This window comes from Eschrichtius robustus, chromosome X (assembly GCF_028021215.1).
Source record: "Eschrichtius robustus isolate mEscRob2 chromosome X, mEscRob2.pri, whole genome shotgun sequence".
Taxonomy (NCBI): domain Eukaryota; kingdom Metazoa; phylum Chordata; class Mammalia; order Artiodactyla; family Eschrichtiidae; genus Eschrichtius; species Eschrichtius robustus.
In genome coordinates, this window is record NC_090845.1 from 103,017,552 (window position 1) to 103,042,713 (window position 25,162).

The following is a 25,162-nucleotide window of genomic DNA, read 5'->3' on the forward strand; positions in this document are numbered from 1 at the left end:
AAGTTATTAAATGGCCTTTTCTGAGTCAAATTTTCTAATAAACATTTCCTGAGTGCCTTCTCTGTGTCTGTTAGGTTTTGTGCTAGGCGTTGGAAATATAGGAATGATTAAGACAGTTTCCCTGCCCTCAGAGAATTTGCAGTCTAGAGGACTGTAAGCAAATAATTTCACACAATGTAAAATGAGTATTGAGTAGCATAGGAATCCACAGGAGAGGCATCTAAACCCAGTTTGTAGTAATAGAGGCGCGACCATTGTGGAAAGATCTGGAGGAGGTAACACCTAAGCAGAGTCTTAAAGGATGAGTAGTAGTTAGCCAAATGAGGAAGGCAGGAATTTCCAGAAGAAGAAACAGCATGAGCAAAGGCACAGAGGTGAGTAACAACATGTATGTGCATGCACAGGAAAGGACACACAAGCTCAAGAGTTTGAGGCAGAGAATGGCAAGAGACAATACTGAAAAGGTAGGAAGAAGCCATGTCATGGAAAGCCACGCGTGGCAATGGGAATAATATACCCGAAGCAAGCAAGTAAACAAACAATACATTCTCTAAAATACCTTCTATCTTAAATTTTACACCTCTAAACTTTCCAAGTTGTTAGAAGCTTCTCTACTGTATAACAGGCAGGGAAAATTGCTGGTTGTTTCCTCTGCTTACCACCTACCCCTGGGATAGATAGATTCCTAGTCTCTATTCCCACGGTTACCATCTGTATCCAGTGCCCCATGCAAACAGAACTTTGATATGGGACTTTGATAGTTTGGTAAATGCTATTAGATGTGCTTTTTAGCTCATTCTTTCATAAAGAGGTTTATAAGTCTTCCTTCCTCTCCTCTCTTCTATGGCCAAGACAGGCTAATGTAATTCCTTTGTTTTAGCCTTTAGGTCACACCAGTAGCATATAACGCTAATCGGTCCATGCACGTGCACATGCGCACGCGCACACAGACACACACACACACACACACACACAGACACACAGACACACACACACCAGCCTGTGCTGTGTTCAAGACAAAATTAGATGAAACTTACTGATACTTTCTCCTTGCTACCTTCCCACTTCACTCGTGGACTTTCCTCTGCCTTACCTGCTCAGATTCCCCAGGGCATATTTGTATTGCAAATGGAAGAACAAAGGACCTGCAACATAGGATACAGGATTTGGCTCTAGACTGGTTCCTCCGCATGCAGTGATTTGTACTGTGCTTCATAGAACTGCCATCATCTTTTATCTGTCTGATCGAGTTTAAATCCTTTGAGTTTTCTGATGAAAAGGTGCTACATTGGTAAACAGCATTATAATAATACTTTCCTCCCTGGCCAAGCTGGGATGCTTCCTCATAGTTTACTTTCTAGGCCTCGCCTTTCTTGCAAAGTGAAGTCTTTGGTTAGGGTTAAAATTCCCCGTAAACCTGCTCAATAATCTGTTTTGTTTGGCCTCTTTGAAATCGATCCCCGTAAAAGACAACGTTGTCCTGAAGGCTGAGAAAGGTGCTTGAGACATAGGCTCAAAGTTGCTCTTTTCAGGCAGAGCCAGCTGAGTAATCTTATCTCAGCTGGCTGCTTTTCAAGGTGCCCAGTTCAGGAGCTTTCCCTCTGGGAGCAGTGTTTGCCCCAGGGGATCAAGTGCTTTCTAGTGAGGGGCAAAACTTTGGGAAATCCCGGAGCCCAGGACAGTACAGTCTGTTCAGGAGAATCTTGGGGAACGGAATGGACCCCACAAACCATGCCCTCCCCACCTCCAGCCCCGGTGGAGATCAGCACTTGGCTTCAGGACAGAGACCAGACTAAGAGAGGAGGTTACGAGGAAGCAGGGAACCCCAGAAAGGAGGTAAGATTGCGAAGGCACCTGCACGGCTCTGAGTCAAAGGCTATCAGTCATCTCGGCTCTGACTGCTCTGTTCTCTCACAGCCCAGCCCTTTCCCGGGGCCCAGGGCAGGGGATTGCTACATGCCAACTTACCTGGGGAAAAACCGGAGCCTCACTTTAGTCCCTTCCAGTAATTGACACGACAGGGTGCTCGGGGCGGGGGAGGAGAGAGCTTACCTCCATAAATGGTCCCACCCCTGGGCATGGTGGCTCACTCTGGCAGGTAGCGACGGGAGAGTGTGCACCTGCCACCAGTCAAGCTCCGCCAGACTGCGAGACAGGCAGAGCAGCCCAGGGAGCCAGTGAACCATGGACAAGTTGAAGTGCCCGAGCTTCTTCAAGTGCAGAGGGAAGGAGGTAGGAGTCTGGGAGCTATGGGACGTGCGGAGGGCTTGGGAAGGGAAAACTTAAGGGGAGGCAAGTCTTAGATTTTGCTCTCTGCAACTGTTCCGTTTTCCACATTTCTGTTCAACTGCCTTCATGTGTGCCCAAGATGTCCCCATAGAGTAGAGGAAACATAGAACAGTTCTTACTCTGGTGGCTAGAAGACTTAGGGTCACCTCATCCTCTGCCTCGGGTGTGCCCACCACCTTGTGTATTCTGTCCCTCTCCAGACTGTGTCCATATGCGGGAGGGAAATGAGGAAAGTACTGTCCTTATCTGACCTGAGGAACTCTCCCCTGTCCTCTGAAGTGGAGCGAGCACTGCTCCACCTGGTGGGACAGGAGAATTTGTCTCCGAATATTATTTTGTGGCTTTCAGAAAAGCACTGATTTTACTCTCCAAGATATGGAGAGAAGTTAAACTTCCCCGACAACTCCAAACATCAAAACTACCAGCCAGTATGAAAAAGAGTCTATGAATTTTTTTTTTAGTAGAAACTATATTTCATCCTTTTTCTCAAATATCTCCTCCGATTTCAAGAGCGTTGATTTTACCTAATTCATCTTTAAGACTTTTGTATTTGAAATTTTATTTTCCCACCTTCATTTGCCCTTCATGCTGGGTGCCACATGTACCCTTTCCACCAAAATTTGGATGATCTAACCCGAAGAAGTTGTAAAAATATCCACCTACAGAGCTTTTTTCATTTCATGGGATAAACGTTGTAAAGTAAAAGCAGCCATCCTCAGAAATCTCCCCAGCCTTGGAAAGTGTCCTCCTTGGCTATGGTTTTCAGGGTTCATTCTCTCAATCTCTCTCTGTCTCTGTCTCACTGTCACTCTGTGGATTTGTGAAATTATGCGTCTGTGGAATTTTTAATAGTAAAAAAAAAAAAAGCTGTTGATATTTTCCCTTTTCTAGAAAGTGACGGCTTCATCTGAGAATTTCCATATTGGTGAAAATGATGAGAATCCGGACCGTGGTAACTGGTCCAAAAAATCGGATTACCTTTTATCTATGGTTGGATATGCAGTGGGATTGGGGAATGTGTGGAGATTCCCATATTTGACCTACAACAATGGCGGAGGTATTTCCCCCCCACCCCAATTTATTTCCTCTTCAGTTTTAAGTGCGGTGTTTTATGGCCTCTGAGGATATTTTAACAACTGAGGAAAGGTATATGATAATATGGGTTAGTGGGAGGATGGGAAATGAGCATACTGCGTTTTATTATTAGACTATGAGTTTCTAGCTCACATTGGAAAGCTGGCTTCACAAGATGTTCAGATATAAACTTGATAAAAGTTGTATATTTAGCACTTCTGAGCTTCTGATCTGAAATCCCATGTCATCTTCAACTATGACTTAGTCTTCTTAATTTACACCTTCCTATGATAATCTGTTCACACTCAAGTTGTGTTTTGCCTAATTTATAGCTGAATCTAAGCAAAAGGCAGGGAATTCTCATTCCCATAAGAAGCTCAAATAAATTGTTTGCTTAAATAAAATAAGGCATTACATTTTGGAAATTTAAGTGTGGAAGGAGTTGATTAAAAAGTAATTAAAGGTTTTGTACTTTAAGCTGCAATATTCAGTTACATGTATTTCAAATTGGATTGACCATGTAGAAGGTCCTTTGAAAATGCGATAGAATGTAGATCAAGGCTAGGTGTTTAATTTCTGCAACATAATACGGTTTATACCTCATAGATCGCTAAGGAAGACTCCATTAGAACAAGGAGAAAAAAATAAGTCTGGGGGCTTCCCTGGTGGCGCAGTGGTTGGGAGTCTGCCTGCCAATGCAGGGGACACGGGTTCGAGCCCTGGTCTGGGAAGATCCCACGTGCCGCGGAGCAGCTAGGCCCGTGAGCCACAATTACTGAGCCTGCGCATCTGGAGCCTGTGCTCCACAACAAGAGAGGCCGCGATAATGAGAGGCCTGCGCACTGCGATTAAGAGTGGCCCCCTCTTGCTGCAACTAGAGAAAGCCCTTGCACAGAAACGAAGACCCAACACAGCCATAAATAAATAAACACAAAGTTAAAAAAAAAAAAAAAAAAAAAAACTGTAAAAAAAGTTTGGGAACCAGTTAGGGAAGCAATGACTTGATATTTGATGTTATTAGAGAATAAAAAAATAATAATAAGTCTGAAGTGACACACAAAAGGAAACAAAATGAATTGCACAATCTTCTAGTAATGTTGAAACCACTTTTCACTTACCATATTTTATTTGCTTGTATACAGGTTCTGTTAGAAGTGTAGGGGTGACATCCCTTTATATTTCATAATTGGATACCAGTGAAACGATGCCACTATAAGTATTCTTCTTGGTACAATAGGATTTTGTGTGGTGATATTTCAATCTTATATTTCTTATTAACTGGTTATATTAAACATTCATACTGGCCTTCAGAGAGTTAAGAAAGGGGCTCTGTTTATCAAACACCTTAAGTGTTGGTGACATAAGTTACCCTTTCTAGAGCGTACATTGTTTAACCATGGGTTTGGTATAAATTTGAGCTGGAAGATGACTCAGGAATCACAATCTTTTTGGTGTCTATGTCCTAAGGTCCGTGTAGTGGAGAGAAGCATTCAGGTTCCTTTCCAGCTTCTTATGTTCAAGTTTAGAATAGGAAATTCCCTGTGAGTTGACATCATACATAGGCCCAGTACTTACTATAAATTTCCAGGAACTATATTAAACTAGATTTACTAGAGAATTCTTAAACTTAGCCGAAATAAAATGGCATTATTTATTGTATGCTATTACCTCTTTCACCACTTCCTCTAAAAATTAATATATCATATTGGCTCTCAGTTTTTAAAGATCACATCATTTGGGTAATGGATGATCTAGTGTCTCTCAATTGCTTCTTTCTCTTTTACCCAAGGGTAAAAGAGGAACATGAAATTCAAATTTGTCAAATGTTAATAGATTAGATTTAAAATTATGGTCAGGCTTGAAAGACTTGTTAAAATCTGGAGTCATTTTTATCTGTAGAAGCTTTTTAACAGTTTATGAAAGAGAAGTATCATACTACCTTAGGGTCTAGGTCAGCAGGACTAACAATTGGTGACCACTATATTGGACTGATAATTTACCAGTTATGGTTGTTATTAATAATGGAATAATATAATGGGTGAAAAGCTTTATACAGCATTGAGGAAAATCCTTTTTCGCGTGTGTCTAAAAACCTAGTTACACCGGGCTAGCAAAGCATTGCTTATTGCTGTGTTTAAATAGGGATATTTTATATTACTTTTTCTTCATATTTATCATTGGTAGGAATTAAACTTCTATTAGTCATAGTAATGATGGTATGTACATTGCAACATCTATAAAAACATATTTGTCCCTATGTTCTGGTGACTAGTGACTTGTATGTAACAAGTACTTTATTGTCTCCTAATTTTTTTAAATTAATTAATTAATTAATTTTTGGCTGTGTTGGGTCTTCGTTGCTGTGCTCGGGCTTTCTCTAGTTGCGGCGGCGAGCAGGGGCTACTCTTCGTCGTGGTGCGTGGGCTTCTCATTGCGGTGGCTTCTCTTTGTTGCGGAGCACGGGCTCTAGGCGTGCAGGCTTCAGTAGTTGTGGCATGCGGGCTCAGTAGTTGTGGCACACAGGCTCGGTAGTTGTGGCTTGCGGGCTCTAGAGCGCAGGCTCAGTAGGTGCAGCACACAGGCTTAGTTGCTCCACGGCATGTAGGATCTTCCCGGACCAGGGCTCGAACCTGTGTCCCCTGCACTGGCAGGCGGATTCTTAACCACTGTGCCACCAGGGAAGCCCGATTGTCTCCCATTTTTAGTAGAATATATTTTTAGGGTTAGAAAAATGTAATTCCCAGGTATGATGTTATAGTATCATAATGGGAAAAATATATGAGGAAAAAAATGTAACATGGCTAAATGAAATGTACATAATCCAAAGCCTATTTTTATTCACTTATCTCCACATTTTCTTATTAAACTTTGTTAAGACTTCTAGAATATTGAACAATAAGCTTACTATTCTGTCCCTGCCTCTACCAAACATCTGCTCATAGTTCTAATGAATAGTATTATGCCCTAAAAGCGGGCAGAAAAAAAGTAAAATAATAAGAGGTTTAAAACAAAAACCAAAAATGGGCCTGAATAATCTAAATGTAGGAGAATTAGTCCTTATGAAATTGAAAGTTAATTCTGAATGCATCTCTATTGTTCAGATTCTTCTACCAAAAATAATGTTTCTTATTAACGTTGAGTGAAGACCCTTATGACTATTTGGAGAATACTGAACTTAGCTGCAGTAACTTCCACTTTGAACCGCATTTAACATTTGAACCCTAAGTCTTAAAAACTGTTTATTTTTTAAGGAGAAAGGAGGGAACTTAACTTTGAAAATATACTATGTGCCTGCCCATTTCGCCAAGTGTTTTCACATAGGCTCTGTGATTTAACCCTTACCACAGACTGATGAGCTGGCGTTGCTCTTCCCATTTATGAGGAACCCAAGGTTAAGACGTTAGGTGAACTGCCCCAGGTCACATAACTGGTATATGATGGAGCCAGGATATAAAGCTAGGGCTATCTGGCTCCAAAGCCTGTGATCATTCAACTTCTCTGGATTGCTTTTTACGGGCTTTTGTTTTTAATAATCACAACGACCTCATTAGGTAATACTAGCATCCCCATTTCATGGATGAGGAATCCAAGATTTAGAGAATCAACTATTTTCTCACAGACAGTAGTAAATTTGGAGCCTAAACCCAGTACTCTCTGACTCCACTATATCAGAATGCTTTCAAAATGTTGTGCTAGTTGTCAAAGTGCCATCAAGATTTGGGCATATAATAGTGCTTTGCTTCTTTTTTTGTGTTTTCTAGGTGCCTTCTTGATACCTTATGCGATTATGCTAGCACTGGCTGGCTTACCTTTGTTCTTCCTAGAGTGCTCACTGGGACAATTTGCTAGCTTAGGTCCAGTTTCAGTTTGGAGGATTCTACCATTGTTTCAAGGTTGGTATTAAAATGTTTTCCTTATTGTGCTTATTGGTCTATTCCTGCATATAGCTGTCCTCATATTGAAGGCAAAAGGGCATACGTTGCTTTTCTGACTATTTGACACTGTCGAATGTAGAAATCAAATGTTAATTTATATTTCTCTTTATCTTGGGCTGCAGATATGGTAGGGGTTAAGAAGGATATGAGAGAGTTGTAAAGGTGTCATTATTTTCCTGTTTTCACCTTTTGAATTCTCTTGGCAAACAGTCTTGTGCGTTAACTTTATGGCTCTGGCTTTTTTCCTGCTTCATATGTGGTCTTTGTCTTCTTGCTTTTGCATATCTTTTACAATGCCTCATTCAGAAAAGTTGAAGGGCAGGTCACGATTTTTTCTTGGATGCTCCTAATGGAATAGGACACTAGGAACGTTTTTTTTTAAATGCTTTGATTGTTATTAAACATCCAACAGCCTTTCTGTTTGAAGATTAGATATCATTTTGGTATGTGCTAGCTGCTGAAAACTACTTGTAAAGGCTTCAGTGTAACATCAAAAATATATTTATAGCGAGGTGAATAGAATATAGTGCTGGAATATTAAGGAAGCTACCTCAAAAGCTAGTCTTAACATAGGAGTTACATTCAGTATGCTTGCTGTATTTTGAAACTACTGAGTTAAAGAAATTTCAGAAGTTTAAGTTTGGACTGTTACTGAGTTATTGAATTTTCTTTACATGCACTTGTAGAAATGCTGTACACTCTCCTTTTAGGACATTCATTCAGAGGATTTATCTTCTACTTGTCAAAATGTTGGTTTATATATGTCCGTGTCACTCTCTCACTTCGTCCCAGTTTACGTAAAAGAGCTAGCTAGTGGGAAGCAGCCGCATCACACAGGGAGATCAGCTTGGTGCTTTGTGACCACCTAGAGGGGTGGGATAGGGAGGGTGGGAGGGAGACACAAGAGGGAGGGGATATGGGGATATATGTATATGTATAGCTGATTCACTTTATTATAAAGCAGAAACTAATACACTACTGTAAAGCAATTATAATAAAGATGTTAAAAAAAAATGTTGGTTTATAGACGAAGAGGGAAGTATTGGTCAGCGAGTCGATAGGATATGAGCTTTGAATAGTTTTTTTTTTTTAATAGTATCCACTCTGACCAGAATTTACAGACTTAATAAGAAAGAATAATGAACATGGTTTTCCCTTATGTGAATTCGATGGCTTAATACAGGTCTTTGATCTTAGTACCTTTTTCTGATCAACTAAAAAACTGTCTCAGAAAGTCAATCATCAAAATAATTTTGAGAAGAAAGCTACTCAGACAGTAGTACTGCCTCCCCCCAACAAAAAAAGAAAAAAAAAAAAAAAGAGAGAGAAAACATTGAAACAGTTTTCTCATTTTAAAAGAGATTTTGTGGAAATTGAAACGCAGCTTTATGAATTAGGAAAACAAATTTCACTTGTTTTTTATTTTAATTGTTCTCTTTTCCAGGTGTGGGGATTACAATGGTCCTGATATCCATTTTTGTGACCATCTATTATAATGTCATAATTGCCTATAGTCTTTACTACATGTTTGCTTCTTTTCAACGTGAACTACCATGGCAAAATTGTTCTTATTGGGCAGATAAAACCTGTAGCAGATCGCCTATAGGTAAAATTCATTTATTTATTCAAAAAGTATTATTAACTCTGCATCATTCTTTTATATTTTCTAAGAAGATTAAAGGGTTAAATCATTTTCTAACCAATTTAGGTTCAATTTTAAGTGAGCCATAGGTTATTGATAAAAGCAGAATAAAGCATGTATAACCTGAAAATTGATTAATGCCGTATGTTAATTACTGAGGGCACCCAGCAAGGCTAAACCACTACTTGGAGTACTTCTTGCAGGCCTAAGTTGTGGGCATCAAGAAAAGGAAGAAAATGGGAAAGTGGTAAGAGAGAAAAGCACTATTTATGATAGTAGTAGTGTTTCAGTTGATGGTTGAGTGTTGCTAATCTTTGGGATAATGTAGTATCAATATTGTAGACTATTACCACTGGGATTGCCTGTGTATATTGGAGGATAAAGTGATAGAGATTTAACACTTCTTAGGAATTTAAAGGTGTCATTTATCTATATAGGTTAAATAAGTCCACATATGAAAAGGTCCTTAGAGCACTAAATCCAAACTGAAATGATTATTACTCTATAGCTGTTTTTACTATAAATATAACCACAATTTAAAAAGGCAGATATTTTCATGCTCACCCCCAGCTTAGTAGTAGAGAGGATTTAAGATGCTGAATGTGCATGGCTTTTTCCATTTGTAAGATTTCTACTCCACCTTCACCAAGTAACAATTTAGACAGTACTTTAAATATTTCATCATTAAAACTTTTTTTTTTCCAGGTAAGTACTCTTCTAAAACTAAGTATGTGTCTGTGTATGTATTCTTTTTTCTAATTTTTAGTGACACATTGTAATGTGAGTATAAAGCTAGGTGAAATCTTCCAAGTGAATAAAAGCTGGGTAGACGCCAACAATTTTACCTGCATCAATGGAAGTGAAGTTTATCAGCCAGGGCAGCTTCCCAGTGAACAATATTGGAAGTGAGTACAGTAAATTATCTACATCTTAAACGGATGTTATTAAAAATTTTTATAACAATAAAATATTGATCAGCTCTTTTCTTAACTCATATAAGTAGAAAAAAAAGCACGAGGGAGTCAGAGCAAATTATACTTCGTTTGACTCAAATGTTTACCTAGCCTGTGTGAGTAGTAGTAGCCTGCAAAATTAGCTCATAGTTAACAGATTGTCATTTATAAGTTAGTTATTAAATGGGCACAATGTTGTCAGTGATGATTTATACAGTGCTTATTAGCTAGAAGCTAGGGCATTGCTTTGAAGGAAAAATATGCAACTTTTAGACTATAATGAGCAAGTTCTAATGATAAACAGTTGGGTGATGAGTAATATTGGGGGCAAAATTGCTATTTAAGGCTGCGATTCTTCATTATCCATTTTGCTTATAATTGTCATTATATGGTAAAAATAGATGTTTGGGGTTATATTTGCTTTTATTAATTTTAAGTGATCTCTCTTTAATCTCCTTACTGTATACCTACCCTTTACCCTTACATAACTTCTTTGACTATTGCTGTAATGAGCTCTTCCTCAGCTCCATGTTGTTGCTCTGTGTGACCCTTTTAAAATTTGGACCTTGAAATGTTCCAAATATCAAGCTAAGAATTAAAATCCTAGATCCATATATGTCCCTAGTGGAAATCATGGAATTATACCTTTGAAAAAGGTATAAGTAATGGGACCATTTAGGTTTGGTAACTACAAGTATGATGAATAAGAAAATATTTAATACAATTTAAATGTTTTCTCCATCATTTGAACTTGAGAAAAAAATACCGTAATGAGTAAAATGAAATAATCTGATGTAAGGTTAATTTCTTTCCATACAGGAGCTTTGAAATATTAGGGGAAAATCATAGCTAAAGGAATGAGTGGATCTTTTATTCTGGGGTTTGGAATTTTGGATTGGCTGCAGTTGACCAGAAAGTTCAGAGCCTAATTTTTCACTGAACTATTTTTGCCCCTCCATACAATTGTATCAATAAAAGGCTCATACAACATTGATGTATTAATAAAATACTCATGAAGCTTCTCCCTGGATGAAAGATATTAAAAAATTCAATGTATTAAGACAAGTGCTTGTGTGTTCATCAAAGGGCTTATGTGTTTTCAGTAAAGTGGCGCTCCAACGGTCAAGCGGATTGGATGAGACTGGAGTCATTGTGTGGTATTTAGCACTTTGTCTTCTTCTGGCTTGGCTCATAGTTGGAACAGCACTATTTAAAGGAATCAAGTCTTCTGGGAAGGTAATTTAGAAAACACATTAGACAGCGATGTAGCTGTTTTCCCATTTCATTGTAGTTCAATGCCAGGTAGTACCAAATGCATGTTTTTTCTATGATGGGAACATTCAAATGTGTGAAAAGCTTTCTAAGTAGGCAGTCTTGCTCTAAGAAAATACATAAGAACACTGCTATTATTAAAAAGAAAACAAAACAAGCAAAAATTAGTACTAGATTTGTGCAATTTCTCTAAACTTGGGTCCTTCTAGCTGATACAGCATTCTGAGGCTTGGGAGTATTTCTGTCCTACTATAATAAAGAAGCATCTTGAATGGAATTATATATTGCAATGTTTGGTTTGGAAAGTTTAGATCCTTGTTATATATGTTATATAGGTTAACAGTGTCAGGATTCCCCTTGTTAGAGAGAGAAGGAAAAAAACTATACCATTGTTCTCTTAAAGCTTGCCAAAATTGACTCAGAACCTTGTCTCAGCAGAGTCCTCTTCTGAAAAACATTTCCCACTTCATTGTTTTATTTTTTAAACTTTCAGAGAGCATTGTGGCAATTTCGGAGAACAATATGAAATGTTCTCTGTGAACAGTTGTACAGTACTCAGAAAAGTAAATGTGTATGTGTTTGTAACCACTAGACTGAAATTTCCTTAAAGACAGAGGACAGGAATAACTGTGGATACTATCTTTGTGTTCTGGTACAATATCTAGCACAGTCAATTAATGTTACATTGTAATGAGACATGCTGCTAGATCACAAAAATACAGTGAACATCACAAAGTCAGTGGAAACTTTCCAAAATAATGTTGCAATTGCACATTTTTGAAACGTTTGGTTCCTTTTTGATGTTAATATTGAAAGAATCCATTAAAAGCCATTTACCCACGCAATTAATTTTTATTGGTCTCCGGATGACTTGTTTAAATCATCTCCTTGGGCATATTATCAAACATAGGACATCTATGGACCAAAGAAATCATCCACATTAATGAAAAGCCAGCCTCAAAGGCAGTCTGCTCATCTGGAACCATGTATTATCTAGGACACAAGCAGTTCACACGTATATATGTGTGCTATCAAACTCTCTTAATGGTAGCTTTAAGGATAATAATAGCAAGTGTCCAGTATTCACTTAATCAACTTTCATGGGATTTGGACACCTACTAGGAGATTTTCCTTCTCCTTGGGGATTGAGTATCATTGCAGGGTTTAAAATCATTTCCCTTCCCACATCAATGCAGTAATTTACCAAGAGGTGCTATTCAGTCCCCTCAGACATTTATTAGGATACATTTAGGAAAGCACTCGATCTAGATTCCAAGTTACCATTGCTAATGTATTGTGTATTTACAACACAAACCTGGTAAATATTGCTTCATACATCAGAGTGGTTTGAAAGTGGATCATTTGAGAGTGGTGAGAACAGAAAGAGCAAATTATGCCAACATTGGTATTAGTATTATCAGACATTAATAACCTAATGAAATCTTTGATACTTTATTTTACTAATTTCAACTGGCTAATAACTTTATTTGTACATAATTATACACCATGATTTAGAACAATAACATGAACTTTTGGTTGTTCTTCTTGGTAGGTGGTGTATTTTACAGCTATTTTCCCCTATGTTGTCTTGCTCATCCTGCTGATCCGAGGGGCAACTCTGGATGGTGCATCAAAAGGCATTTCATACTATATTGGAGCACAGTCAAATTTTACAAAACTTAGGGAAGCTGAGGTAAGACAATTTGGATTTCAAATTATCTGAGGAGGTAAAATGTAAAAGCCAATATTGAAAATCTCTGATTGCCATTGAGTGTCATAATATATAGTAGCTTGCAAAAGAACATGTGTTTAAGTTTAGTAGTGTTTCCGTCCCCTAGGATGTCTGATTTAACTAGTTAACATGACACTAATGCTCTCTTATTGGAAGTGAGGCAATCATTTTTAGCAATAGGATTTTCAAAGTCATTTTATTCAAACTGATTCTATTTGACCAAAAGGATTTGGGGCTTATTAATCTGAAAAAGAATATTTCATGCATGAATACCCACAAATTGATGACTAGGGCTATGTGACTTATCAGAGAAACTCGTAGTAGATTTAAAGATTATAGCTGATGGTTTAATGGTCTAATATAAATTTTAATTGTCTTCAAAAGTTAATATCAAAAGTTAATATTATGAAGTTAAAACATAAATTTGAAATGGATGAAGCATTCCATAAACAAAACTGTTACTTGTACCAGACACATAAATATGTGCCATGAATATGAATTGGTAACCCCTTTTAATATTAGTCCATCTCCAGACAATGGCTGTGTGTATCATAGGTACATAAAATCTTTTACAATTTTGACTGCAGACAGCATTGTCAGTAAGTGTACTCTATATACTATGCTTCCATTGATACAGGCTAATAACACTTCCACTTTTTTAGTAGTCATGTCACATTCTTGGAACACATTAAGCTTCTGGTCAGGTAAAACCCCACGATATTACATTAAAATCAAGAAACACTATAATATCTACCATATTAGTAGTGTTAGCCAAAATGGATATTAGTTTTAGTTTGCTATGGTATTCTTTGTGGAACTCATGCTAATTTCCAGCAATTGTGACTTTCTAAATACTCACAATCCGGATATTTAATTACTTGTTGTAGAACATTTCTGGTAAGCAAGTCAAATTTATCAGTTTTTAGTCATGGAAATCCATCCTTTACCTTTTTGAAAATTGAGAGGTCAATCTCTGGCCTTCAGTTACCTTCTGTGTGTCCAAATAATTTTCACTCAATAATTAACCATAAAACCGTAAATTATTTTAGATCTATGAACTTTTATTGTTTATGTGTTGGAGATCAACATAGTTTGATGTGTCCGTAGGCCACTGTTGATTTCTTCATTTACCTTGGGCCTCATATCTTTTAACCTTGTCTGTCAATCTCTTTCCAACTAGACCATTTTGGGTAACAGATGAGAAACAAATAAAATGGAAGTTGGGACTCATCATCTTCCCTCTGTTAGGTTATTAAACAAGATAAAATATGTTAATGTTCTTTGAAATGGTAAACAGTTATATAAATATGAGCACACAAGTATTTTAATTATTGCTGTTATATAATACTATATTATTGTAGATGCAACATTTTCCCTAAGAAGTGGACCCTCCATTTTCTTTAAACCTCATAACTTGGAGCACAGTTGAAAAGCCCCTTTGATATTCCTTTAAGTGGCTTTTACAAGCCTCAGGTCACCTGGGCTTTATAGCTCCATGAAACTATCCTGAAAATTTTATATGACTATTTTATACTGGTCTGTGTTTCAGTGTCTCTATTGTCTTTAAAACATCAGAGCTAAGCCTAAAGCTCCTTATGAAACATACAGTTTAACCATCCTACCTCCTCACCCCAACACAAACACTACCCTCAGGCCTTCTTTGGGTTTGCTGGCAATGAGAATTTTTTCTTAGATGTGTTTTGTTCCTCTCCAATCCATATTCTAAACATGCAATCATAAGTATATATTTTTTCCTTTTCTTTAAGTATTTGAACTCTACTGATATCTCTAGGACAGTAGAGAACCATAGAAATTTATAGCTAGAGGGGTCTCCAGTGACTATTTTACTAACTCCGTCATTTTACAGTGATGAAGTTGAGACCCAGGAAGATTCACATTTAATTAAATTTACATAGCCTGCTTTTGCATCTTGAATTAAGGTTTCCTAATCACTCAACTATTCATCTTGTATATAGCTATGAGATGGGTAGATATAGAGGTTATAACTATGTTTGGAACTATATTTCACTTTTATTTGCAGCCTAGGTACATCATGGTATGCAGTAGCATTCTTACACAACCCAGACCTGCCACACGACCTCCAGCCTCCTTCCCCCCACTCACATATGCATACATAATGTATCAAGTCAAAGCAGCTGAGAGACCAACATAAGCATGTTGTTCATTTCTTAATATGTACAACTGCCTGAGAAATAAGAGAGCATTTTTTTCTCACATGATTTTGTTATATATACGTGAAATAACCATGATCTAGCTGTCTATCTATCCATCTATTTATCCATCCATTTTACTTCCTACTGGCTTCCTGCCAGTATATATATTATATATATATATTTCACTTATATATAACAAAATCATGTGAGAAATAAAATGTAATAATAATCTAACATCAAGCTGTATTCTGAGGACCTAGTAAGTATTTATTTCACTCCTAACAACTTTATTTCAATTGAAATTGGAAATAGATTACATACCTTTCAAGGAGAAAATTATTGTTTTTAACTTCCACAAAAGAAACCGAGTAGCAATTTATGTTTCCTTTCCATAAAAACAATAATAGCTATCACTGAGTATCCTACTAATTGCTTTACATACGTTATCTCCTTTAATTCTCACACCCTTCCTAGGACACATAATTATTACTACTATCATTATTATCATCATCATCTCCATTTTATAGATGATGAAACAGGCTTGAAGATGTTAAATAAATCAAATTCAATGAAAGTGAGACACACTGGATTTAGGCTTCATTCTTTTTGACTCCAGAGCAAGAACTGTTAGTCACCATGTTATACGGCCTGCCTTCCACTGACCAGTCCTGTTTTCAGATGGACTAAAAACACACTTTTGCCTACATACATGCCAGCCCTATTATGTGAAGTCTTCACAATTAGATTTTTCTTTGGGGTAATGTTATATCTACAGAATTTTACTATTAAAATGGATTTACCTAGGTTAGTTTCTAAGATTTATTATTGTCCTTTAGCAAAGACATAGGAGGGGTAAATTGTGAAAGGGGGAATGATAAAGGGGTCGAATTAGATGGAGAGATGAGGCCAGCCACGTGGGGCTCTAATCAAAACATGGATGATTGAGGGGATGCCGAAATGTACCATCATTCTTCAAAAATTGCCTTTTATTGTCCCCAAGTTGATATGTGGAGTAAATAGAATTCCAATCAAATTCCCAGCACAGTTTCCGTGGAGCTTGAAAATTTATTCTAAAATTTATGCAAAGGAGAAAAGGCAAAAAAGCAAGGTGTTTCTGAAGAAGTGAGGAAGACTTGTCTTACCAGATATGAAACAATATTATAATGCTATAGGTATAAAAATAATGTGGTGTTAGCCTAGGTATAGACATACAGACCTGTGGCACAGAATAGTAATCTCGGAAACAGATTCATGAACACATGGAACTTGATATGCGGCAGAGGTGGGGATGCAGGTCAGTGGGAAAGGGATGGACTATCCAATTGATATAATTGATATCCAAATGATATAATTGAAAATATCAATTATCTTTGGACATAATTGATAATATCAATGATCTTCGGATCATTGATATTCCATTTAGAAAACAATGTGTTGGGATTTCTAATTTAATATGCATAATATCAATTTCAGGTGAACTGAAAACTTAAGGATATAAGCAAAACTTTAAGCCTTTTAGAAGAAAATATAGGATAGTAGCTTTATGACCTTGGGCTAAGGATTCTTTTTTTAAGTCAGAGAAATCAAGAACAATACATAAAAGCAAAGATGAATACCTTCAGCTACATTAAAACAAAATCTTTGGTTCATCAAAGGACACAATGTTAAGAGGTGAAAAAAATAAGCCACAAACTGGGAGAAAAAAATTAACATATATAACAGATAAAGGATTAGAATCCGAACTACATAAAGAATTCCTAGAGATCAAATAAGGCGAATAACCCAAACAAAAAATTGGCAAAAAATATGAACAGGAATTTCACAGGAAAAGACTATGGAATATATACACATAAAAACATGCTAAACCTTATAAAGTACTTAGGGTTATCAAAACTCATTTCACAGCCACTAGTTCGGACAGTATTAAAAATTCTGACCAGTGTTGGCAAGGATGTAGGGGAATGGGAACTCTCATACCAGCTGGTGGGAGTGCAAAGTGATAAAACTACTTTGGAGCATAATTTGGCAATATTTAGTGGGGCAATACAGCAGTGGAAAAAAATGTTCAGAACTACATACATTGAATTGAACCATATGAATTTGCCTATATTCTTTCATTTTTGACTTACAAAATTGAAATTTCATATGGTTCAAATTGATAGTGGAAAAATCTCATACACTACTGAATGGAAAAAGCAGGTTGTATAAGTTTACATGCTTTAAGAAAACTTTTCTACAAACTCAGAAACATGTAAAGCTAAATGCCATATTGTTTAGGTTAGTAAAAATATAAAGAAAATTGAAGAAATGATAAACACAGAAGTCAGGATAGCAGTTACCACTGAGGTTGGAAGGGTGATATGATCAGGAAGGGGCACAGGGAGGCTTTAATAGACTAGTAACATTTTACTTCTTAAGCTGAGTAGTGGGTACTTGGGTATTTATTTTGTTCTTGTATGAATATTTATTCATTTGTATATATGAAATATTTTATACAAATGAAAAATTAAGAGTGTGTTTTTAAATATTATTTTCTCTTGTAGGTTTGGAAAGATGGTGCCACACAGATATTTTATTCCTTGTCAGTGGCTTGGGGTGGTTTAGTTGCTCTGTCATCTTACAATAAGTTCAACAACAACTGCTTCTCAGATGCCATTGTAATTTGCTTGACAAATTGCCTCACTAGTGTGTTCGCTGGATTTGCTATTTTTTCTATATTGGGACACATGGCTCATATATCTGGAAAGGAAGTCTCTCAAGTTGTAAAATCAGGTATGTAATGCTATATATTATTAACTTTGATGAACTCAATATAGCTCATTTAAGAAACACTGATATATCTTTATAGCAATTAAAGCACTCAAGATTTAGGGTATTGTGTTTTCTTTCTCATTTCATCTTATATAACTTGGTTGTTTTAATGATTTAATAATTCTTAGATGATCTGAGAAACAATGGTACATTACAGAACACTTGTTTAAGAATATTTTTTCCAAATTGTGTTTAGTCCTTAATATGAACTACTTACTGCACAATTGCAAGTATCAGGCATCATGCTACGCACTTTACATGCATTATCTTCATTTGTGTGTATGTATATCTATATACACATACATATATATACGTGTGTGTTAATATGTATATATGAATATATGAGAGACTATATATAAAAATTAATCCATGTAAAATTACACTATTAAGTCTGAATTTTTAAAACGCACGAATGTCATACAGATAGAAACACAACTGACTTTGAGTATACAGCTGTGTCCAGCTTTAAAGGAATCTGATTAGTGAACTTCCTAACTTTAAAGACATTAACTAGGGATGCTTAATTATCTGCCTAAAGACCCTCAGGAACAGAATTCTAGGGCTCTTTTAAGTAGGACTTTCTTATTAAATTTCTATTTATGGTTAGTATCATTTGATGGAGAGATTGATGAATGAGAATAGAATGTTAGGACTAGAAAGGACTTTGGAGATCATCTAGTATCCAGCTCCTCATTTACAGAGGAATGGATTGATGCACAGAAATGTTATGTCTTGCAGAAAATCGAATCATTAGGAAGTGACAGAGCCTAGGCTAGAAGCTAATTCTCCTGACTCCTAGGTCAGTCCTCTGGGAGGTTGGAGAAACTTAAAATACTTAAAACTAAGTATCATATAACATGACTGAAATTTTTTTATAAAGCGTCTCTAATGGTAACATACATCAAATAGAATGAATTGGGCGATTGGGATTGACATGTATACACTGATGTGTATAAAATTGATGACTAATAAGAACCTGCTGTTTAAAAAAAAAATAATGTGCCTTCTTGATAAAATGTTTAAAATAAGTCAAAAAAACCCAAAGAAAACAAATAGAAAGTAAGATTCAATTTATAGTTTCATTACATACAATTTTGCAGGTATCCATATAATAATTAAAACGGCACTAAAATTACACCCATTACCTTGTAATAACCTATAATGGAGTATAATCTGCAAAAAATACTGAATCACTATGCTGTATATCTGAAACTAACATAATATTGTAAATCAACTATACTTCAATAAAAAAATAAAATGGCACTACACGGCTGTGAAATGTACAGTGAAAAAAATAAATTAAATGGCACTACATATAGTGATTTTGGGTAAACATTTGGAAAGAGAGTTAAAGACTAAAAAGTTAATTCCATGAACATATCTTTCCTGATAGCGTAATTTTTTTAGAATTTCTAGGCTAACGTGACCTAATTTAGGTTTCTGGAGTTTAAGACAATTGTTCTTCATTAATTAAAAAATAAATAAAATCAGCTGAACAAAATCATTGATACAGTTAAGATTTCTTACGTGAGAAATGTACCATTTACAAAATTTATCTCACTAGCTTAATTCACGTCACATGTTCACATTATCACATTGTAGAACAACCCAGTCAAACACTTTTAAAAGTGAAAGTGAAACAGTTGCTAAAGAATGTATATTATGGATTGGGTTGCCAAATTAAAATGAGATTTTTCTCGTATCTTATTTTGAAAATGTTCAAATATGTGAATTTTCTTGGCAACTAATTTTAAATTAAAATGCCATTCATTTTTCTTAGGTTTTGATTTGGCATTCATTGCTTATCCAGAAGCTCTAGCTCAACTCCCAGGTGGGCCATTTTGGTCCATATTATTTTTCTTCATGCTTTTGACTTTGGGTCTCGACTCTCAGTTTGCTTCCGTTGGTAAGTAATACTCCCAATGTTAACATATCCCTCTTATATTTTACTCATGTTTCCTCTACTTAAAAACATCCTTTTCTTACCCTTGTTGCCCCCCTCTAGCTTTTACTCTCAGAATCATCTTTCTGAAAGTTCTTTTTAACTTAAGTTTTAAATATGGAAAAATACAAAGTACTCATGTATCAGACACCCAAAGGGAGCAGAGATTAATATTTTATATTTGCTTCAGATATTTTTTAGAAAACTAAACTGTTATAGATAAATTTGAAGTCCCCTGTGTTTCTCTGTCTAATACAATTCACATTTCTTCCTTCTTAGAAGCAACCGTCACCATGGATTATGTATGTTATTCAGACCATGTTTGTATACATTTTATATGTATCCATAAATAACATATAAATTTTTAAAATTTCACATAAATGTGAAGTTTCATAGCATACATATCATTCTGACAGTTGTTTTTTATATGTATTATGAATCCATGTTGATACATAGACATATAGCGCTAATTAATTCACAATCTGTTGCCATAATGATGGGCATTTGGATTATTTCCAATTTTTAAAAATTACACACACTGCTGCAATGACTATTCTTGCACATGGTTCTGTGTACACACAGGGATTTTCCCTAGGGTACACACCTAAAAATTCTGAATTTCATCATATCGTGCTCTTACATAAACCATTTTAATAGTTTACAGGATAAAGTTCAGCTTCCTCTAGTTGACTTTCAAAGCCCTCCAAAAATCTCGAATATGTTTCTTAATCCTTTTACTCATATATCCTACTTTTAGCCAGTACCCTGTTTCACGAACACATTTATTTCTTAAACCTAGAAGGCCTTTCTGTCTCCATGTCATTTATTCAAATATTCACCTTATTTAAAAGTTCTACTAGAATTCTTCCTTCCCTATAACCCTCTTTCAAACTACTTCAGCCCTCGGGAACCTGTTACCTTATAATTGCTACCAATGAAAAACCTTATAAAATAGACTAAAAACAACAAATAGAGCTGCATTTGATTTTTATCAGAACTGATGAGTGGTCGCTGCCAAGAGAAAGGACGCCGTGGATTTTTAAAAGTAAGAAGTAGGGCCCAGCGTATATTCTCAACACATATTTGTAAATTTGATTAATAGAAGTTGATTTCTGTGATTAAAATTATTGGCAAATGAGTTGACATGTCATTTTTTCCCTTCTGAAGAAACGATTACAACAACGATTCAAGATTTATTTCCCCAAGTGATGAAGAAAATGAGGGCTCCCATAACTTTGTGTTGCTGCTTGGTTTTGTTTCTCCTTGGCCTCATCTGTGTGACTCAGGTATACTACAGCATTTTTTCATAGACAAAATATTAGTCGGAATGTACTTTATAATCTAAATGAGGAAGCCAAGGTTTAAGAGGATGTTTAGTGACAAGTCCAAGTCTGACTTGCATCAAGATTTTCTGAGTTTTAGCCCAGATTTTTTCCCCATTATAACACAATTTCAATAGTAAGTATATTTTGCAGAGGGGGAAAAAAGCCCAATAGTGGACAATTTCCCCAATTACAATAAAGTTATAGACTTAAAACATAGGCTATATTTCTTGGCAGCTACTACAGAGCAAACACTGCATATCATTTGATAATCAACTATTCCAAATGCTTATTTTTTAACAGTGACTCAGTATAGAATAAAAGGTACATCCTGTTTGAGATATTTAAAGCCACGTTTGTGTTTACATTTGAAAACATTCCTTTTCGCATTTTGGCAGAGGTGAAACCAAGGAGCATATGTTAAAATCAAATTAGTAGATTCAATTTGAGTACCTCATCAGTCATAGAAATAATTAAAAATATACTTAAAAGTAACTGATTTTTTTTGGTAGGCTGGAATTTACTGGGTTCACCTGATTGACCACTTCTGTGCTGGATGGGGCATTTTGATTGCAGCTATACTGGAACTAATGGGAATCATCTGGATTTATGGTAAATAGTGACTATAGAATTATCTACACATTTTACTAAAATGGCTTAGTTTGATTCCTTCTCATTATGTTTACTGTAATAGCTAAGTATAATATACTGGACAAAAATTTATTATGAATAAAATGTAGTTAAAGGTATATATATGCTTCATTGGAAAATGTTTAGACATGGAAAGATAACTTGGGGCCACAATGATTAATGAATGAAAGTATAAATAAGGGCTGAATGTACTCTTTGTTGTTTTTAGGAGGCAACAGATTCATTGAAGATATAGAAATGATGATTGGAGCAAAAAGGTGGATATTCTGGCTATGGTGGAGAGCTTGCTGGTTTGTCATTACGCCTGTCCTTTTAACGGTAAGTATTAACATGCCATGAATTTGGTATCAATAATATATATATTTAAACACTTCTAAGGTAAACTTGAATTATTCACACTGAATACAGTAAGGCAAATTAATGTCATAAAGTAATGATTTTCAACTTTTACTTCATGACTGGCGCCTCCAAGTTGCCTAAATTACAATGCCTTTCTTTGTAGTATTATTTTTGAGGCCATAGGCTTAAACAGTTACCATTTGAGAAAATAAACAGGCTCCTATAGACTTAAAGGTCCTAGATACTTAAAAATTATCAATAGGATAAATTTTTAAAAACCAGTCATTTGCTCATTCCCTAAAAAATATGCTGAGCGATCTACAATGTTCTTAACCTCTCTGCTTAAGACCCAGTCTCTGCCTTCAAGGAATTCAATCTAAATATACTAATTGCTAAGAAACAACACTCAGTTGTTAATGCATATTTTTTTATGGGAAGTGTTTAGTATCTGAAATTACTAAAAGAAACTCACGTGTGTCAATAGAGGCAATAGTTCATGTTAAAAATTGGCGCTATCTAGGAGCTGAGGGAAAGCAAAAGATGTCTTCTTGGAGAAACATGACATATGGACATGATATCTTTAAATGAAAGCTCAGGACAGTAAAAGGCTGAATGCCAAAATAAACACTTAATGGGACAGAGAATTCTATGGACTAGAGATAATGGTGGGGGTGGGGCAGTGGCAAAGCCTTACAGAGGATGCTTTGGTTCTCACTGCCCCCATGCTTCAAAGGTTTTCCTAGAAAAGGCCATTACATAATTTGATCTAGAATTTGTTTTAGAGGGTGTTTTTAACATTATAAGGTCAGGTTCAAGTAGTGAGCAGTTGGGAACTGGGTGTGCTGAAATAAAATATTTGGATGTTCCATATTCTTGCTAAATGATTTTCACTAAATATTGTTTTCCTTATTTGACAAGTCTCCACAAGTCTCCATAATAATATAAGCCCTTTACCAACTTAGAAGATCTAACTAGACTTTTTAGCCAGCTAATTCTCACTGATTACTAGGTTTGACAACTGGATTTACTTTAAAATGCAAAAGTATTAGATATTAAATGATATACATTATCATCTATTTTGTATAAAGTCATATATATTAGATTCCACTATCCCTCAGCCATTCTTTTGTAGATATGTAAAATTATGGTAATTGTGAAGTAAACTTAAATTACTGTAATGAAATGAAAGAAATTAATCTATTTAATTCTAAAATTAAACTTGAATATCTATAAAATTCAAGACAGGTAAATTTAGAGGAACTACTAGATGATTTTTTAGTTTTTGCTCATTTTGTTTTACTTGCTTTACAGATTTCTAAATAATTAGTTTTAATGCTGCAACATTCTAGTAGGTTTTTTTTTTAAACACTTTTTAAAAAACTTGGCCTTAAAGTGTTTTCATCTTGAAGAGTCACTGTTTTGCCCAAACATATATTGAGCTTGTTTTTTCCTCAGTAAGAAAGTGAAGGGTACTTTGGTAATTATGTACCAATGTGTGAATGCGTGTGTGTTTTGGGTGTGGAGTAAGGGGTGCTCTGTGTAGTGGAAAATAATAGAAACAACTGCTAAGCAAGGTACAAAGCATGTTCACTAAAGTGTACTTTACATTCTCATTAATTAATTAATGTTAATTGATATGCTGGCTAGCTTATAGCACAGAATAAAACCATGCTACTATAAGTGAAATACATGTTGTTGTATTTCAGTATTTTATTGAAATACATGTTGTACAAGTATTTGTATCTTTTATAAGTATATGGAAGTGCTAATTTTGGAAGAATCTATTCAGAGCCAAATACAAGTTATTTAGATTGGCTCATTTAGTATTTTATCTTCTGGCTAGTTACCTGATTATCTTAGTTGGCTTGAATGTATTTTCATTTTAATTGCTTTTGATAAGTTATTTCTAAGGAATGGAATCAAATTGCTAATACTTAGTGCAAATGAAATCATTAGTGCAATAAAGTTTAATCTTTACCATTTTCTTTTCATATTTTACTTTCACAGGCAATCTTGATCTGGTCATTGGTACAATTTCATAGACCTGAGTATGCCCAAATTCCATACCCTGACTGGGGAGTTGCTATAGGCTGGTGTATGATTATTTTCTGCATTATTTGGATTCCAATTATGGCTATTATAAAAATAATTCAGGCTGAAGGAACCATCCTTCAAGTAAGCATGTTAATATTATTTATACTTTAAAAGTTATGTTATCTATACCCGTACTGAGTTCTACTGAGATGACACAAAGCAAATGACCTTTTTCCTTTATATCTATAATTTTCGCCTTTAAAACTTCATGTGGTTATAATAGATACTGTAATAGCATGTCAAAACTGGGAAAACTCTGGTAAATTTCTTGAACCCAGTCTAGACCCTGAGTTATCCCTCTTCCATGGAGGCCTAGGGGAGTTGATTATGACATCTCAATAGGACAATGACAAGGTAGGCTCAGCAGGCAGATTGGGTTCAAGATCTAGGTGAGTGCTTTGTGGATCTAGATCAATGGTTTGACCCTTTCTTTGGTTCTTGAAACTTCCCAGGCATACACTGGTTTAGATCCTCACTTAACCCTCACCCTAAGGCCAGGATAGAAATGTCTGAGAATTCAGTGAAAGTGTATGAAGTGATATTGTTGCTTGAATGGGTTCACGAAACACTTTCTTTTGAAATCATTTACATACTCAATTATTTTGGCTTTGTAGTTAATACAATTCTATTAACAATTGGTTACATTTGAGTATCACTGTTTTTGGTAGACAGTATATTAAGAATTTAGATGATCATTTTTTACTTTTCTATGGTTCTTATTTCATTTTGGTTAGCAAGGAGACTTAACACTCTAAAATTTTCATTTTTTTTTCTTTGCTTTTCAGCGCATTGTAAGCTGCTGCAGACCAGCTTCTAACTGGGGGCCATACCTGGAAAGACATCGTGGGGAAAGATATAAAAACATGGTAGATCGTGAAAAAGAGACTGACCATGAAATACCTACTGTTAGTGGCAGTAGAAAACCAGAATGA

At 35.6% G+C, this 25,162-nt stretch overlaps 1 protein-coding gene across 1 annotated transcript; it reads left to right on the plus strand.

Moving 5' to 3' along the window:
- The first annotated feature begins 2,105 nt into the window (after positions 1-2,105).
- Positions 2,106-25,162, plus strand: SLC6A14 (solute carrier family 6 member 14). The gene is made up of 14 exons (XM_068533277.1): positions 2,106-2,232; positions 3,181-3,346; positions 7,125-7,256; positions 8,743-8,904; positions 9,707-9,845; positions 10,997-11,129; positions 12,718-12,858; positions 17,615-17,843; positions 19,663-19,788; positions 20,992-21,110; positions 21,659-21,758; positions 22,006-22,115; positions 24,144-24,311; positions 25,016-25,162. The coding sequence occupies exons 1-14, from the start codon at positions 2,185-2,187 to the stop codon at positions 25,160-25,162; spliced, it is 1,920 nt and encodes a 639-aa protein (XP_068389378.1). The 5' UTR covers positions 2,106-2,184.

What these genes read in the sequence shown, in the direction of transcription:
- SLC6A14 (XM_068533277.1), top strand. Translation starts at nt 2,185, where the DNA reads ATGGACAAGTTGAAGTGCCCGAGCTTCTTCAAGTGCAGAGGGAAGGAG. An exon ending in CCCAGTGAACAATATTGGAA is followed by an intron (nt 9,846 to 10,996) that starts GTGAGTACAGTA and finishes ATGTGTTTTCAG; the next exon opens with TAAAGTGGCGCTCCAACGGT. An exon ending in GAATCAAGTCTTCTGGGAAG is followed by an intron (nt 11,130 to 12,717) that starts GTAATTTAGAAA and finishes TCTTCTTGGTAG; the next exon opens with GTGGTGTATTTTACAGCTAT.